General features: G+C 40.5%; 2 protein-coding genes across 2 annotated transcripts in view; one reads left to right on the top strand and one right to left on the bottom strand.

Annotated features, from left to right (window-relative positions):
- The window catches only part of nfatc1 (nuclear factor of activated T cells 1), a 38004-nt gene extending 30392 nt beyond the window's left edge, over positions 1 to 7612 (top strand). The window contains exon 10 of the mRNA XM_070846842.1: positions 7115 to 7612. Coding sequence (XP_070702943.1) covers positions 7115 to 7170 — 56 coding nt within the window. The 3' untranslated portion in view covers positions 7171 to 7612. The remainder of the gene's footprint in view (positions 1 to 7114) is intronic.
- A 4400-nt stretch (positions 7613 to 12012) lies between these two features.
- On the bottom strand, positions 12013 to 15587 carry slc52a3-2a (solute carrier family 52 member 3-2a). The gene is made up of 3 exons (XM_070846606.1): positions 14578 to 15587; positions 13355 to 13478; positions 12013 to 13264 (listed from the first exon to the last, which is right to left on the bottom strand). The coding sequence occupies exons 1-3, from the start codon at positions 15585 to 15587 to the stop codon at positions 13055 to 13057; spliced, it is 1344 nt and encodes a 447-aa protein (XP_070702707.1). The 3' UTR covers positions 12013 to 13054.
- Between the last annotated feature and the right edge of the window lie 1322 nt (positions 15588 to 16909).

Raw genomic sequence — 16909 nt, 5'->3', positions numbered from 1 at the left:
ATAGAAGGCAAGATTAATCATTGACATTTTTTTTAATGCAGTGCAATTTGATTTAATTTCAGAATAATTTGATGCAAATAATTCAAGTTAATCATTTAAATGCATGAATGTTTAACCACTTATCCTGTCAAGTAGCCACAGTAAACCTCACTTACTAAAGAAAGTGACAGGCAGGTGTTTTTGGTCTCCCACTCGAACGCTGTTGCCTGTAATCAGAGCTGATATCTTTTCCTTGTTTGTTCAGCCCTCTCACGTTCATCAGGATCCCCCGCTGTTACACATTTTTTCACATCGTCCCCTGAGAGGTTACAAACGTGTCTGCTCATGGAAAGTCTGAACAGTGCCGTCTGGCCCCGAGCCGGAGCTATAGGCTGCAGGGTGCACAGTTTAAACTCTGCCGCTGCCATGGCTGAGGCAGAGGGAGATGGAGGCCAGCCGCGCTGCCATAAAACTTGCTGACTGGAGAGGTTTACATGCTTCCCTTTGGCTCAGAGAGTCTGGACGAGGTGGCCAAGGCCATACGTTATACTGCACAGTAGTGTGCCGAGGACTTTAGTCAGTGGTGAGGTAACATGAGCAGAACTTGTGCATTTCAAAGTCAGATCTGAGCCAAATAGCATTACGCAGTACTTTTTTATGGCGTGTTGTGGCCTTGTTAGATGTCAGAACAGCGCAATTGATGAGCAGAGACAGAGATGATCATAAGAAAAGTATTTGTGAGGTAACTTGTGCGGAGTACCTGACTGAAAACTCTGTTGAATTTGAGTTTAATCCTGTAAAACTCATTTTCTTCCCCAGGGTATTTGCATTTAAAGCTTGCAAAAAAAAGTGGTATTCATCATTAGTTTGTATGATCAAAATAAATAGCATTTCCACCCTGACTTTACACGTTGTCACATTTGTAATTGGAATGAATTATCAGCTATTCTTTTTAATCATTTGTGCTTAGCACACTACCTTATGGGGGAAGTATATCATTGGTTTATCACATATTCATCAACATCCACATCTGCTGTGCATTACAGTTATAGTTATTGGTGCATTTCTAAATACAATGAGTGGCCAGAAAAGAAAAAAAACAGAATGATGTAATGCAATGCAACAGCCTTCCAATTAAATGTGACCTTATTTATTAAGTTCAGTTTTTGTCGAGACCGTTTTCCTTTTACTTTCTTACTTTAGATGTTGGTAGGTGATACCTGATTTGAATATATGGAGGAGCATAAATATTAGAAACACTTTACAGTCCAAAACAGTCCAATACAGCAGCAGAGGAAGAGGAACTAGAGCCTCAACAATGCGTACAGCCCCTGCCAGGCTTTTAGATTCATGTTAAATCAATTAAAACATGGAAGCAGCAGCTTCAGGATGAAACAACAGAACTGATGAAACAGTGCGTGCGCTTGTTCATATCCGATTGTTCAGGACTGCGTATTAGTCAACACATAGCTGTGAGAGTGGATGTACACAGTTTGTATTGTTTTACTGTACTGAGGTTTCCATTTGTCTGGTTACTCTACGTTTAAAAGAAGATTGTGATTGTGGTAATATTTTGCTGATGTCTTCTCTCTTTCTTAAGGACTACAAAATGCTTTTGTCCAGACGTTTTCTTTTTAAATGATACCTGGGTTAAAACAAAAATTGGCAGAATCTGTGGTGAACTACAGAACCGCTCTGTGGGACTGACTCGCAGTAACCCAGTAGGAGCCTCATTATGTGGGCCAAGAACATCTCGTGGCTTGTGGCCTGGACTTGACGTGGCAGTAAATGGAGGGGGGGGGGCGGGTTTGTGGTGATTTTTGCCCCCCAGCCTTTTTCTCTCATTGTCTCAGCTCTGGTCCCTCTGCTGATTTATTTCCAGCGATCAGAGGGGTTGTGGGATATCTCGCCGCCTGATCGGTTCCTCTGTAGTATTGTGTTATTACAGGCCGGATCATGTTGACGCGTTTTTAGCCCTTAATGAGGCAAACAGTGTTGTCCCGATAATTGTTTGGGAGTTCCTCGTTTGTCAGGGGTTTCCTGGTTGGAGAGCCGGTCTGTATCAGTCAGCTCCAGCTGCTGTGGACCTCTGTGGGACAGGAAGCCAGTTCCTGGATTACTTCATATCAAACCCCATCTTCCTTTCTCTTAAATAACTGTAACGTTTGAGACAAATTAACCACTAACATTGTGCTGCCTTGTGGTAAACTAATAGCAAAGTAGTCACATTAATTAAAGATGGTTATTGTTTGTTTTTTTTACCGCTGACTTTACTGAAGTTTCACGTCACTATATTACATCACATGATTGAAGTATGAACACAGAGCGATGCTGTGATATGATCATTTACATGCAGTATTCTGCATTCAGCCTCATTGTCTCTTTCCTGTTTTTGACCTGGGAAAAAGTAGGCGAGAAACAAATATCACCACAAGGTCCCTGTAGTAGCTGTTCTTCAGCTTTCAGTTGTATCACATGATCTTCCTCAGCAGATGCCCAGTTGTCATGGGATTGTGGACGTTCAAATCTCAGATTTTCTGAGCACGTCAAGGACTTTTTCGTCTATGTTGGCTTAAAAGCTGAAAGTTGTTCTTGACCTTGGAAAAAGCAGATGACGAAACAATGTCACCACAAGGTCCATTTAGTGGCCGTTCTGGAGCTTTTGACCATATCACAGTCATATCAGTCATAAATTTTGAAGCTCAGCTTTTAAGCCAACGTGGACGGGAAGTACTCCAATGAAATATGAATATTTCAACATCTACAATGTTATGACAACAGGACAAAACTCCGTGCACTGATGAAGATCATCTGATCATCATCATCTGATATGATGGAAATCTGCAGAACAGTTACTAAATGGACCTTGTGATGAGTTTTCTCTGTATTTATTCACTTTTGTTCAGTTTAACCACATTTGTTCTGACACAAATGGGGATCCTACGGTGACTGAACATCCTCTCTTTCAAAATCACATAAAACATAAAACAGTTATTTAGTTTTCTCAGATTTTTGTCGAAATTCAGTTCCGTTTTTTTGAATGAAAAACAGAAACCAGAAGTTTTCATGTGGATGTCGGCTCGTTTGAAGCATCTCTATCACTCAGCCGTCTCTCTTGTGCAGATCGATGTGGCCAGAGAGCACATGGCACAGATGTCACACTGGTGCTGGGCCTATTTTTAGGACTTTGTTGTAAACACACTTAGAGATCAATAGATTGACTTTTTTTTCAATTAGATCCTCCGCATCAAATGTGACGACGCAATGAAAAGTGGGCCATGGCAACCGACGCATAAACAGTAAATGTTATGGGCTGAGCGGGGCAGAAGATAAAGTTTAGTGCCTGGCCCTCCTTTGTTTTATGTCAGAATAAACTACTGAATCCGACTGAGATCTGTCTTTTTACCGTTTCATTATTATGGGAGAACTGTTCCACCACATATGGCGTACAATGATGCACAAAGAGGAATGTCTAGACGCCATAACTTCTCTGTGATTTTGATAGTTGCTGGACAGGTGATGACATGATGTGGAGGTCTGACAATGTCTTGACGTCCTAAATTTATAACTAGGCCTGATGTGTGCGTTGAGAAGTCGGTGTAATAACTTCCCCTTGAGGTTTGAACTCAAAGATTATATCCTTCCACCTCCAGATGCGCAGAAGGTCAAAGCCAGATCAAATAGAGGAGAGGAGGTCAGTCAGTTCAGTCTGGGCCGGGAAGAGCACACATGGCAGCCGAACGACACACTGTAGGAGGGTGGAGATGAGGTTTGAGAGTTTATTTCTTCTAGTTCAAGTATGTCTCTTGGTAATATTGGTTGTGTTCTCACATTCGCATGGCTGGTGGCAGCATGCTGTCCTGATGATGAGCTACGTTAGAAAGCATCTTGCATTACAGTATACACAGAAAAACAGACCATTCTGATCCCACTGTTAACATAACAGAGTCAGTGCTGATCCTGATGAAAGTGAAGCTGCAGTCCGTGGAGTTTAGGTTTAATCCAGCGAAGTCAGGCCTCATTTAGGGAGGAGATTTTATTCTCTCCTCTGTCCTATATGAACATCAGACATATGGGTTTACCCTTTTATCCATTATGTGTTACTTTGCTAAAATAGAGGTCAAAACTTTGCATGTTTTAGCCCATTACCTGTAAAACATAAACACAAATAGAAAGTCTTTAGGTTGATTTTTCTACCTTCCAACAGCCTCTATGTCAGTACACAGGCAATATCAACATCACGAGGTGTCACACTTGTTTCAGTTTGTTTGTTCATCACAATTATTAACTTGTCATCAAAGCTTTGTTACTGTTACCGTAATAAAGCAGCAGGTCAGTGTCACTTCTGCGACTTCAGAGTAAAAACCAAATCGTTGTATTCACGATCTTTGCTGTTGGAAAACTGGACTAAAAAGTGGCAAAAAATTATATTTTAATAAATTGTTGTTTCTTGTTGGGCTCTTGGACTCTTAGATATCGGATGTATGAGCGTCCTTGAGCGCACTATTTTTAGCAATTATATTATTAAGCCTCTAATGCAGTCCCTGCTCACCACACATCACATAACTTTAACAAAAAAAGAAATAGATAATACTAATAATAATAATAATAATAACCTGAGTGTGTGAAAGGGATCCTACATTTCCCACAATGCAACAATAGCATAATTTTGTTTTTACCTCCTCTGTCTGGCAAACTTACCACCCTTTCCAGCCCCTTACCACCAGTTTGTGAGGCAGGCTCAGGGTCATGTAGACTTTAGAAAGCTTAATCCAGTGCTACAGAAGTTATAATACAACTGTTTTCAAAGGCTGATTTGTGATCGCTGTGTGTGTAAAATTGGTGGCGTGCCCCTTTAAGAAAGTACATGGAACATAATCCATTTTGAACACGGATTATGAGTTTATCCTTTTTTGGCCCTCTGCTGAATCAAGAGGGAGTGATTTAGAGCACCTGAATATAAATGTCACTGCTGTCTTGATGAGCATCTTCAACGCTGCCAAGTTCTTCACAGACGCACGCTGCTGTGAATCTCACCCTGTCCTCATAGTCACATAATAGGTTCAGTGTGTCCGTGTGTGTCTGTCACACACTCGTGTGAGATCACTGCTGTACTGTTGTTACCAAACCTCTGGAGAGGTCTTCCTGCTCCTTTATTAATAGCAGTCAATCAGGGAGCCAAACGAGTGTAACCAGTCGCTCCGTGTGCTTCGGTCAAAGTTTAGATGATTTGTTGTTCAGAAACTCAAAACTTTTCACCCTTACTTTTAGTTTTGTCTCCAAGTTCCTCCTCACTTATTTTTTTACTACTTGAAGTGATGATGACACAGTTCATGTTTTGTGTTATTTTGCCTCCTGCACACTTCTATACAGCTCAGGATTTATTTATTTTTTTATTTTTGCACAGAACTGTTGTGAGGCTCAAACGTCTCGTCATCTTTCTTGTGATAGGATGTGAGTGGTTTCTCTGGTAGGAAGCCACGTTGCCAATGCAGGGTCAGCGAGGGAAGGGCCGCTCTGCTGACTGTGATGAAAATAAATGTTTTTATGAAAAAAGTAATTCCATTGTGTGGAGGGGAATCTCAGGTTTCCTGACTGCTTTTCCAGCGTCCAGTCAGTCAGAGGGAATTCCTCCCTCGGCCCCGCTCGCTCGGATTCTCGGGGCCGGCTCCAGGGGGGTTCCCCTTCCCCTCTCACATTTCTCATCCTTGTGAGAGCTGAGAAATCCTGAACCTGGAGGCTGATTTAGAATATGAGAAGCTGATTAGAAAGGGGGGAACTGTGGAGACTGTCTCCTCAAAGTAATGAATGGGTTCACAGATAGGAGCGGTTTAAAATCATCTCAGTCCCCTTTAATAAGGAAAAAAAGAGTGATTTTTACTTTCCTCTGTTATCTGCACATTGATATCTGTTGGATCACCCCCCCGCCCCCCTCCTCCGTCAGCCAAAGAACACAGCTGATAAAAACAGATAAACAAGTGCACCTGGATCCTTTAGAGACAGCAGGAGGTTGCATCATCTCTCTTGATAAAAAAAAAAAAAGGTCTGGGGATAAAGAGTGATTCTATTAGGCTGACTCAGAGGAAATAACAGCACCTATAGAGCTCAGAGAATTACGTTCACTGTGGTTGAAAATGGCACCATAAAGCTGCACTAATAAATGTTTTTATATTGACAATGGAAAAAGTAATTATGTGTAATGCAAAAGGTCTCACTCATAATGAAGCCACAAAGAAGTATCAACTAATTCTAATTAGTTTCCACTTTAGTTTACCAACTAATTATCCCCACAGCTCTCCAGAGCATTTAGCATCTTTCAGCTCATTGTTTTGGTTTTACAGAAGGCAGTTTTACTGCTTTGGTTCACTCTCACCACTTTCATCCCACAGCGTGAGGCAGCTATTCTCAACCAAACAATCCCTAATAAACCGAGTGCATTTTTACCAGCTCAGCACTGAATTGTTAACAGATACAGTCAGAAACTAGCTGGTGAAGAAAGTGAAGCATTAGCAGCCAAAGAGCCTGAGTGAATGTTGGATTTATCTCTTTGGGTCACAGCCAGTGTTGTGTTCACAGCTTGTTACGCTGCCAAAAATTATATTTATGCCACTTAAGGCTTTTTTAAAGTCCCTGAAAACTGGTGTTAGATGTTAAACAAACATTAAATATTCATGAGTAAATAGGAAGAAAATCATTTGGAAGAAAAACCTCCTCAGCTACTATACATTAAGTGTTTAACAGCCAAAAACTGATGAAGTTCATCAGGACTGTGTAGATGTTATTGAATTATTATTATTTAAGTTTCAGATTTGGATTCAAATGTTTCTAAATCTAAAAAATCTGGATCTGGATCAAGGAAATATGTAACATCACCTTCGTCCAACACGAAGAGCACACAGAAAAACACAAATCCAGAAATCTTAACGTGACAAAACCAAAGCTCTTCTAACATTAGCAGATAAATCTGTGCTCATGTCAGATCATATCTCTAACAAGAAGCTAATGGAGAAGATATGTTTACAGGGGCTTTAACGATATGACATGTGACATCACACCATGCATGTACACTCCCAGGAGGGTGACTTCAGCATCCGATATCCTGACCGTCCCTCTCTCTCTCTCTTTTCCTTTTCAGTCAACGAGATCATCAGGAACGACCTGTCGAGCATCTCCGTCCACAGCCATGCGTAGTTTCCCGCCACCACCGAAACGGACACATGAAAACAAAAATAAAGGGAAACGGCAAACAAAATTTGACACGATGCTTTTCATGCTTGGACTACAGCATGCAGGAAGCAGCAAATGGAAATGCAAAGAGAACAAATGTAAATTTATTGTCCAGATGACCAGGGTCCAATGTGTGCCTTGTTTTTCATATATAATGCCTTTACACAGAAATTACCCAAGGAGTGCATCATGACTGACTTTTTTTAAGACGTTAAGTGAGTATGTAGCAACCAAACCTGCCACCCACCCCCACCCCCCCACAGCAAAGTATGCTTTTAGAGGACCAAAAATATGTTTTATACGTCTTTTTTGCTGCAGTTTGTAAATGATCCAGTGCCTATGAGTTATGTCATGTGTATATACAGTACCTGTAGTGCTTCATATTGCATATCTGTCTTTGCAGAGAGACCATTTAAAAAAAAAAAAAAAAAAAAGAGAAGTGCCTTTTTGACTGGAAACAGAAAAATGTGGCCTCAGTTTGGCTTCACATGTTCAACATCAAAATTTAGAATTAAACTTTTTTCAAAGCGAGATCATGTAATTCTTGCTGAATAGTGGCTACTGTGGCTACAAACGGCAATTATGGGATAATGTTGTTGAATGGTAAAAGGCAGTAAGAGTAGCACAAACAGAGAATTGTCCTAAAGTCAGCAGATTCTACAGAAATATCTGTCTAAAGTTTGCTCACATCAGCTTTAGCCACCAAAAGCTACTGGTCACAGCAGACCGAGCGGGACTGCAGCAGCAAAGCCACTGAAATAATCAGGGCTGTGTTTTATTTCTCATGAGTTCAGCTTTTCGTTTTTGTTAAAGCAAGAATGTGTTATTTCTCATTTGAAAGTCTCACTTCAAATCAGATTTGGCCAGCACGTATCTACAGATAGTTGTTTGGAGAAATTGAGTTAGGATGAATATAAACTGAATACATTTTCTGTATTCACAACCAGAAATAAGCACTTAACCACTGGACCTGTGGTATTACTTATTATATGGTGTTATTCCATGAAGGCAACAAGATACAAATTTTACTTGAGGTCATTCACCAACTTTATTAAGATGATAACTTAGCCAAACTTCACACAGAGCTCGGATGTCTTTTTGCACTCGCCCAGTACAAAAACTGTGTGTAGTCACAGAGTAATTATGTGACAGAACATCCACTGCATACTGACTTGAAAATAACATAACTTGTAACAAACTGTTTCAGTAACACTGCTTTGACTTTTATCAGAGAAGAAATCATCTCAGTTTTGACAAAAGCTTGACTTTTCTTATTTTCTGGAAGCTATGCAACATGCAGGAAGCATTAGTCCCTCAGAGAATGTAAACATTCACCGTTGTAGCTGAGAAGGTCTCTAATCCAAAGAATACTTAACGACGGTGAACAGCAATACAAATATATATATAAATATATACATTCTTAAATGTTTGTTTTTGTATTTTCATATTTATTCTCTTAGCATGTGCTCTGTTTATTCATGTTTATCATACAGCTTCGTCTCCATGCTTACCCACTTACTGTAGTTTATCCACTAATTTGTTTGTGCTCTTATAGCAGAAGTGAATGGGCTTATGTGCTCGTTCCCAGTTTTATATGTATTTATGAGTCTTAATCCTTGTAACTGAGGGGCATGAAAGAAGCCATTCTGAAATGTTTACCGAGGAGGTTATTGTTAGTCTACAACTCCGGTCTGCTTTGTGCTCTATTTTGTGCATTTTGTCAATAAATTAGCCTTCATCTCTTTCATCTGAATGATGTGTGTCTTACTGTAGACGGGACATAAAATAAGTCAGTGCTTACTATACGTATTGCACAAAAAGGATGAGAAAAAAAGTCACTAGATAGGCAAGAATTTATGAATTGGTTTAAAACAATAATCTGAAAAATGTACATGTGGCTTAAAAGAGAAAACAAACTTGCACTTAGTAGTGAAACAACAGCAAACAGAGAACCAATATTTCAGTATTTCATGAATCACTTGAGAGGGAAAAAAAAAAAATCCACAGTCAAAGAATTTCACAAAATACCTTTTGCACGTTAGTGAGTGTGTTTCCACTTTGGCCTTGAAGCAGAAATCAAACTCACATCCATTAAAGCCACAATTATCGCCAACACAAACACAGCATCTCTCTCTTCCCTGCATACACAGAGGTCGTTTTCTCGCTGTAGATCTATATCAGTGTTTGACTACAGCCTAAAAAAAAACTGATTCATGGCTCCAGTAAGAATCAGTCCTCCATCAGAATCTGTCCTCTAAATCTACTGTTTCCCAAACCTTTTTTTAGTAACTAGTCCTCCTCCAGGCTGCTCCGCTGCAGTGGGAGGATGTCGGTCCAGCTGTGTTGTGGTGCACACTGACACCCGGTGGTCTGCATGATTCCTGCAGGATTCAACACAAGGACTGAGTCTCCGTGCTGAGATTACTGGTGTCTGCATGGACAGATTATGAGGTAAAAGGTTCCCTGTGTTAGCTACATAAGAGCAAGAGCTGTGGGTTCAGACAGACTTTTTGTTTTGTGTCTCTGTTTTGGTCATTTTGCATCACTGCTGTAGTTTTATGTACGTTTAGTTCGTTTTTGTGTCTTTTTGGTCATTTTGCGTGACTTTGTATCTCTTTCTGGTTATTTTGGGTCTCTTTGTGGTCCTCTTGAGTCTTTGCAGTCATTTAATGTCTCTTATTGGTCATTTTGTTTCTCTTTTTGATTCATTCTGTGTCTCTTGTTGTTTTGCATCTCTTTGTAGAAGTTTGATTGGCTTACCAACAGGAAATGTTGACAGTCACTTAAAACTACCGCCTTGACCCTTTGGTCCCTTTGGCCAGTGTCCATTATGTAATCTGTCTGTATGTTTTTCATACCCTGTAGCACCTCTGACACCGAGACTCTGCTGTTATGAAAATGAGGATGTGATGGATGCACAGCACAATCAGGTGACGTCTTTCTCAGTCATTACATTTTTCTGCTGCTCAGCCTTTGGTAACATTCAGACGGCGACTGAACACACCTGGTAAGGCCTGACTTCATAAGAGTTGAATCTTACTACTACTACTAAACTATATATGATTATACATAAACAAGAGTATTAGTGTAATTGACATTTAAAAAAATGTAATTAATTTAAAATCTATAATTTCTCAAAACATAGAAACAAATCTGGCAGCCCAGTGATGCTATTTATATATATGTTTTTTTAAGAATCCAGTACAGTGGTCTGCTTTTATTACACTAGTTTTTAGATTTTTCCTCAAATAAGTTTATTTTTATTGGATTCAATATTTCATCTGTGTATTTTTATTACTTACTAGAACGGAATAAGTCAAATTGCACAGGAAATAAAGTACAAACAAAACTGTTTTCTGAAGGTTAAAACTTTAAGGCATGAAATGTAAGACAGCACAAGTGTTTCAATCTTCCATCTCTCTGATGGTTTGTTTCCTTCAGCTCTGAACACCAGTCTGGTACGATGGAGTCATTCAGCAATTTGACAGCCAACTCAACAGAAGATGAGGTCTGTGTGTATGGACGGGGCCAAACCGTGGCTCTCTCACTGATCAACGTCATTCCTTTTCTCATTGGACAGCCGGTTGTGGCCAAACTGATGTGGATCACCGTCACATTCAAGACTACAGATATCCTGAATTTAAATTTAGCTCTCCTCCACAACTTCCAGTACTTGATGACCATCATCCACTTTATTGCCTTGTGTTTTTTGCCAGACTTACAGCCAAAAATCCTCAATTTCTTGTTTGTGTATACACAGATCGGAGGGCCAATGAGTTTGTCTTTTATCTGTCTGGAGAGATACGTTGCTGTGATTCACCCCACGTCTTATCCTCTGCTGAAGAAGCACAGATGCAGGGAGGTTTGTGTTGTCACAGTGTGGCTCCTGTCTGTGCCCACTGCTTTGGTGAGCACATTAGTTGCAGAGGATCTCTCCAACCTCGGAGAGTCAATGTTGAAGACTTTCCCATTTTGTGTGTTTCTGGTCATGACTGCTTTAATGATGTGGTGCAGCGTCTGTATTGTGAAGGCGCTGAAGAAGTCCGGCCCAGGGAGAGAAAAGCTACATCCTGTCAAGAGGAGAGCCTTTATAACTGTCTGTGCCACTCTGACCATCACTTTGTTTGGCTACACTCCAGTTACAGTAGTGCAGGCATTCCAAGGGTTCATCGTTGAATATACATACGACTGTATAATTAAACCTATATGTATACTGTTGTTGTCTGCTACAAGTGTTGTGCATCCACTGTTTTACCTCTCCACCCAGGGCAAGCTGTTTCCCTGCTAGGGAAAGATCTATCTATCTATGATCATTAGAAATATTATGTAAATCAGATGTGTGTTTCTTCTGTGCTGCACTTTATTTCTGTGGTAATATAAAAATGGAAATAATTTGTATGTTGTATATTTTAGAAAAAGTAAATAATAGGTGGTTTCAGTGTGATGTGTAGGCATGACACCAGACTTTGTCCACAAGTTTAATATAGATAATAAAGATATATGTGGATGCCCCTCTCCTCATTTTGTGTGTACCTTTGCTCTGTCGCTGTTTGATGTTCCATCATGAACTGGAACGAGCCAGGCCTTGTGGCTTTTGGTTTAATGATGCAAACGAGGTGAAAACACCTGCATTAAAGAAAACAACAAGCATCCATTTGAATATGTGGACGTGTGTGTGTGAAATGTATGTTTGAGATCATCTGTTGCCCGAACGTCCAGTTTGTGTCGAGTCAGGTCAGAAAATAAAGTCAACAGGTCCATTATGGTCCTTTAGCAACACTGGGAACACATCTTCATAAGTTTAATATCAAATCATACAATAAACAATATGATAAATTGATAAAAACAACAACGATATTGCAGAATTATCACATTACAAATAATTTGTTTCAACACAATTTTCTACAAAGTGCACTAGATATCAAACCTCTCAGGACACTGAACTTTAAGACCCGTCACAAATAAACAGTTTTTCTATATCTTTCCTGGAACGTTACTCTTATACTCTCCCTGCTTATTTGTCAGTTCAGTGGACTTGTATTCATACCTGAAGATCTAAAAAAAAAAAGATAAAACACAAAGGTAAAAAGTAAGAAATTAGTTGTTTTATCCCCAATATTCCCCAGTCTGGCTTTACAGTGCAGCTGCATACTGCTGTCATAGTAGATTTAAAGGACTCCATATTTAATCCTCCTTAAACAGCATCCATCCACAGCAAAACATTCTTCTATCTGGAAGTCCTACCAGAATAGGTTTATACGGTTTAATGTTCAATAGCAGACATGGCTGCTGCAGCTGTTTTCTGCCTCTGTCTGTTCGCTTGGTTTTAGAGGCAAAGAACAATCTGTGTGTCATATTCTCTCCTTTGACATGTCAGTGTTTCCAGGAGCTGGCGTCAGTGGTGAGACAACAATGGCGGACAGCGACAGTCGGCCTGCTGAAGGTGTGGAGGAGATCACACAGGTGCAGGAGAAAAAGAGAGCGGACGGTCTTTTCTCATAGTTTTGCAGTCTCCAGGAACAACAGGGTTACGTACTTATGTTGAAAGGTTTAAAAAGTGCATTTTGTATGATATGGGACCTTTAATATGTGCATTTCATCCTGTCTCAAACACCAAAGCTACCTTATAACTTGTTCATCTGTAGGATTTATGTACGTATATCTCTGTGTTTACTTGTCTGGTAATAAGAGGAATCTCTCAAATGACCTGCCCTGATTCAGATGTTGTAAAGTGAGTAATTTGTTATAAAAAACTATTAATAGGCTTCCTCCACTGAATATTTATGTGACAGAAGTGTAAAAGTCTTTCCTGCACGTGCCTCTGGTCTCTTCTGCGTGACTTCACCATTTAAGGACATTTTGTGTTGCATGGGTCCCCTGATGAGAAGTAGCTGTAAACACTGACCAATGGAAACATGGTCACGGCCCCCAACAGGGAGCCCAGCTGCACTACGGCTCCACACCACACGAGAGCGCTGTGGCCCTCGTCACGCAGGATCACCCCGATGATCACCTTCACGTAGGACAGAGTGAGAATAAAGAGGATCCAGGCCATCACCTGAGGAGCAGAGGCAGGTGAGTTTGAAACCCATCTTTCAGTAAAAAAAAAAGTGAAAAGGGAGATGATGGAGGTTATTTGTGCACTCACAATGATGACACCACCTGAAGTTTCATCAACCAGCAGTGGACATGGACTCAGCACTGCCATGGCCATTATATAAGCTCCAACTCCACTGCCTATGACTGTGAGAGCTCCCATCAGCAGCAGAGACCTGTAAAACCACACACTGCTTCAAATACCGGCGATTTCAGGCTTTGATCTGTGAGCCAGCATCTGTTAATGTTAATGCATTTAAAGATCAAAACTAAAAAAAATGCATCACACACAATGTAGTTTCAAAATGTCCCCATAAAGTTAAAACCAGTGTCTGGAAAGATGTTTAATTTGGGGTTTGTGGAGAACTTTAGAGCTGAAATGATTTGATTGATGTAGCTGGAAACTATTTTGATAATCTACTGACTGAGTTGTTTCTTAAGGATCAGTGCCAAACATTTGCTCCATCCAGCTTTTCTATTATAAATATTTGCTGGTCTCACTTGCTGTGTAAATGTAAACTGAATGTCTTTAAACTGTTTCAGACTGTTGGTTTCACAAATTCACGAATTTGAATATGTGACTGATATGAGTAAATAAGGTGCTAATCAATAATTGAAACAGTTTTCAGATGCTAATACACCAAATTCTGACATTAACACACACACATTCTCACCCAGACAATTTATTTATTCGTTTATGTAGATAAAGACTGATCATATACAAAGGATATAACTTATTTTGACTTATTTTTATGTAGTGACAATATTTAAATCTTTTTTCTATTCAAATAAAGGTTTTTAGACCTTTTGGAGGTAAATAATTGGACTATTGGTCCTGAAACAAGGTACAGTTTTATTAGAACCAACCCTATAAAAGTAAAATATTGAAACTGTTTCGTTTCATTTACTTTCCAGAGTGAGTCTGTTTGTTCCAGTTTAGTTCATTTTTAAAAATGTTAAGTTTCAGTTTAATCGGTGTTGGTATTAGTTTTAGTCATTAGTATCATTTATGGTATTAGTTCGGTCATGGAGACGTCCCCGTGTTAACAGATTTGACCAAAGACAAAAAATAAAACTTTCTTACATATATTTATGTTTTAGTTTTGTGAGTTCACAATATTGTTTCAGAGTTTTTATTCTTAATTCAGTTCAGTTTAGTTTTAGTTGAATATAATAATCTAAACATGTCTGATTTGTGACTTTGGCTACAGAGATTAAACCGGCTGTGATATATATACCTGTGAGCACACCTTATGATTCACACGGGACACTGACCTTATAGGGAAGAACATGGCGATGGAGCAGGCGAGAGGGTTTGACAGAGCAGCCATGGTGGCTGATAAGTGATAGACGTGGTTCCCGTACGGCATGCATGAGTAGGACTGCACCGAGGGGAGCACCACGTTGGTCAGAGCATTCGTCCAGGCCAGGATCACGAAGATATAAAACACCTGCATCCAGCTGTAAGAGCCAGTGCCAAAGCTGCTTCTGTACTTCTGGTTTGCAGGTCTGTATGGATCCATCACGAACCTCTGCTCGGCCCGCCTCCTGTCTTGAGATTTCTCTTTCACCCCGTTGATGTATCGACCACTGGGGTGCTCCCTGGCCACAGACGGGTGGTAGTTCAGCAGCAGAAAGGCCACCAGGCATACCAGCATCATCGCACTGAGGAAGAAGAAAAACACCTCAGCGGAGAAGTTGGCTGGCTGATACTGGGCCTGGAAGTTGTAGGTCAAAGCGCTGTTTGAGGTGTTCAGGGTGTGGTTTAGTGACTGTGTGCTGTTTATGCAGTGGACCACCCCAACGCCCTGGAACAAAGCCACTAGAGCAGGCAGCAGGCCGCTCACACCCTCCCCAATGTAGTAGGTGGTCAGATACTGGGGCTTGAGGCGCATCATGAAGGGCAGGAAGGTGACGGAGGAAGTGCAGTCAACACCAGAGAGGAAGAAAGTCAAGACGAGGAGGGCTACACTGCGAGGGACGCCGGCCACAACAACAGTCTCCCTCCAGAAGAAACCCAGCAGGAAGCTCGCCACAGTACCCAGGCCGATGATCACATATATGACAGCTACCTCGTTCAGGGCGCCGGGCCGGAAGCGATGCATCAGAGTGACGAAGAGAGGCCCGACGTTGGCCATCTGGATGAGCACGGAGAGGTAAGAGGGCAGGTACCAGCCCTCTGGGATATGGGGGACGATGAGGGGCAGCTCCACCCACAGGCCGTTGATGGAGACCCAGGAGCCGATCCCGAACAGACATGCCAACAGGTGGGTGAGAAGGGACATGTTGGAGGGGTGTTTGTCTAGAAATACACAAGAAGGTCTGTAAATTTCATGAGACAGAACATTAACTGGTTGGTTCAATCCCCAATGAGTTTGTCAAGTGAACTCTGACCTTTATGTCACATCGCCGTGGAAAACTTAGATGGTGACGTTTGCTTACTTCTAATCCAGTGCCATGATGAAATTTGATGATGACAATTTCACCAGATGATAAATGCTAATGAATCATTTAACTTAATTTTCAATTGGAAAAAAACCTCCGCTGGACTTTGTGTTTAATGCTTATTATTACTGACACTTATTAGCGTAGCACATGTTAGCATTCTAACTAAGAGCATTGTGAACATGGCAAACATACCTGCTAAACATCAACCTGTTAGCTTTGTCATTGAGAGCATGCTGATGTTAGCATGTAGCTGAAAGCTCTGTCCACCCTCACAGAGCTGCCAGCATGGCTGTAGTTTAGCTGTCAATAATTTGACAGATCATTTTAAAAGATGAGTGATCAAATTAAGGTGGTCTTTTATGCATCATGTTGTTTGGTGTCTTCAGAGGCAAGAAAAGTGATCACAAGCCCTGTGGTCATTCTTTTAAGGTGAAACCTAATTTTATTAGTAACAGATTACACTTTTCTTTATAAGAAAATGATGGAATAACCTTGTAATTGTATTTAGAGATGTGTAGTTTTTCAAAAGCAAGCTTTTGGCACAAACTAAAAGCCTCCAGGCAAAAGCTGAGGGGACAAAAAGCTGGTCCTCACAAGTTTAACTATTAAGGTTTAAGAATTCAAACTTGGCTCCAGGTTAGGGTTTAATAATTGGGTTGCAGTTGTAGGATACAGGTTAGGCTTTACCATGTAGTGGATCTAGTTTAAGAGATGTCCTCCTAAGCAACTAAAACAAATGTGTGTATTTGGCTGTTTCCTTTTATCACTAATGGGAGAAAACTAAATGAACCATCTAATTGATGCACCATTGCTGCAGTAAAGAATGGGAAAACCTTGAGACATGTCAATGGCAAACTCAATATCACAGATTAATATGTGACCACAACTCCCTCTGCGAACACTTGTTAAAGGTGTAGTACGTGACTTATTCTTTGCTTAATGTGTATTTTTTCTTGAAGATTTGTCTTTTTGTGGTTGAAATGGTTTTTATTTTGTGCAGATTATCAGTCACATTTGCTGAAATATGTCACATGTTAAAAATGTTGCATGCAAAGATTTCCCCCATGTCAAGTTATTTTCATTTGATCACTGGCAGCGTGCGGGTTAAACCTGCTTAAAACACCAAACATACGGCAAAGGAAACACGACCACCTACCGC

Source organism: Pempheris klunzingeri, chromosome 16, assembly GCF_042242105.1.
Source record: "Pempheris klunzingeri isolate RE-2024b chromosome 16, fPemKlu1.hap1, whole genome shotgun sequence".
Taxonomy (NCBI): Eukaryota; Metazoa; Chordata; class Actinopteri; order Acropomatiformes; family Pempheridae; genus Pempheris; species Pempheris klunzingeri.
The sequence above is the reverse complement of the archived record's forward strand: the minus strand, read 5'-3'. Positions and strand labels throughout refer to the sequence as shown.

Excerpts from the sequence above, each read along its gene's own strand:
- slc52a3-2a (XM_070846606.1), bottom strand. The coding sequence starts at position 15,587 with ATGTCCCTTCTCACCCACCTGTTGGCATGTCTGTTCGGGATCGGCTCC. Across the intron at positions 13,479-14,577 it reads GCCATGTTCTTCCCTATAAG|GTCTCTGCTGCTGATGGGAG; the intron begins GTCAGTGTCCCG and ends GTGGTTTTACAG. Across the intron at positions 13,265-13,354 it reads CTTCAGGTGGTGTCATCATT|GTGATGGCCTGGATCCTCTT; the intron begins GTGAGTGCACAA and ends TCTGCTCCTCAG.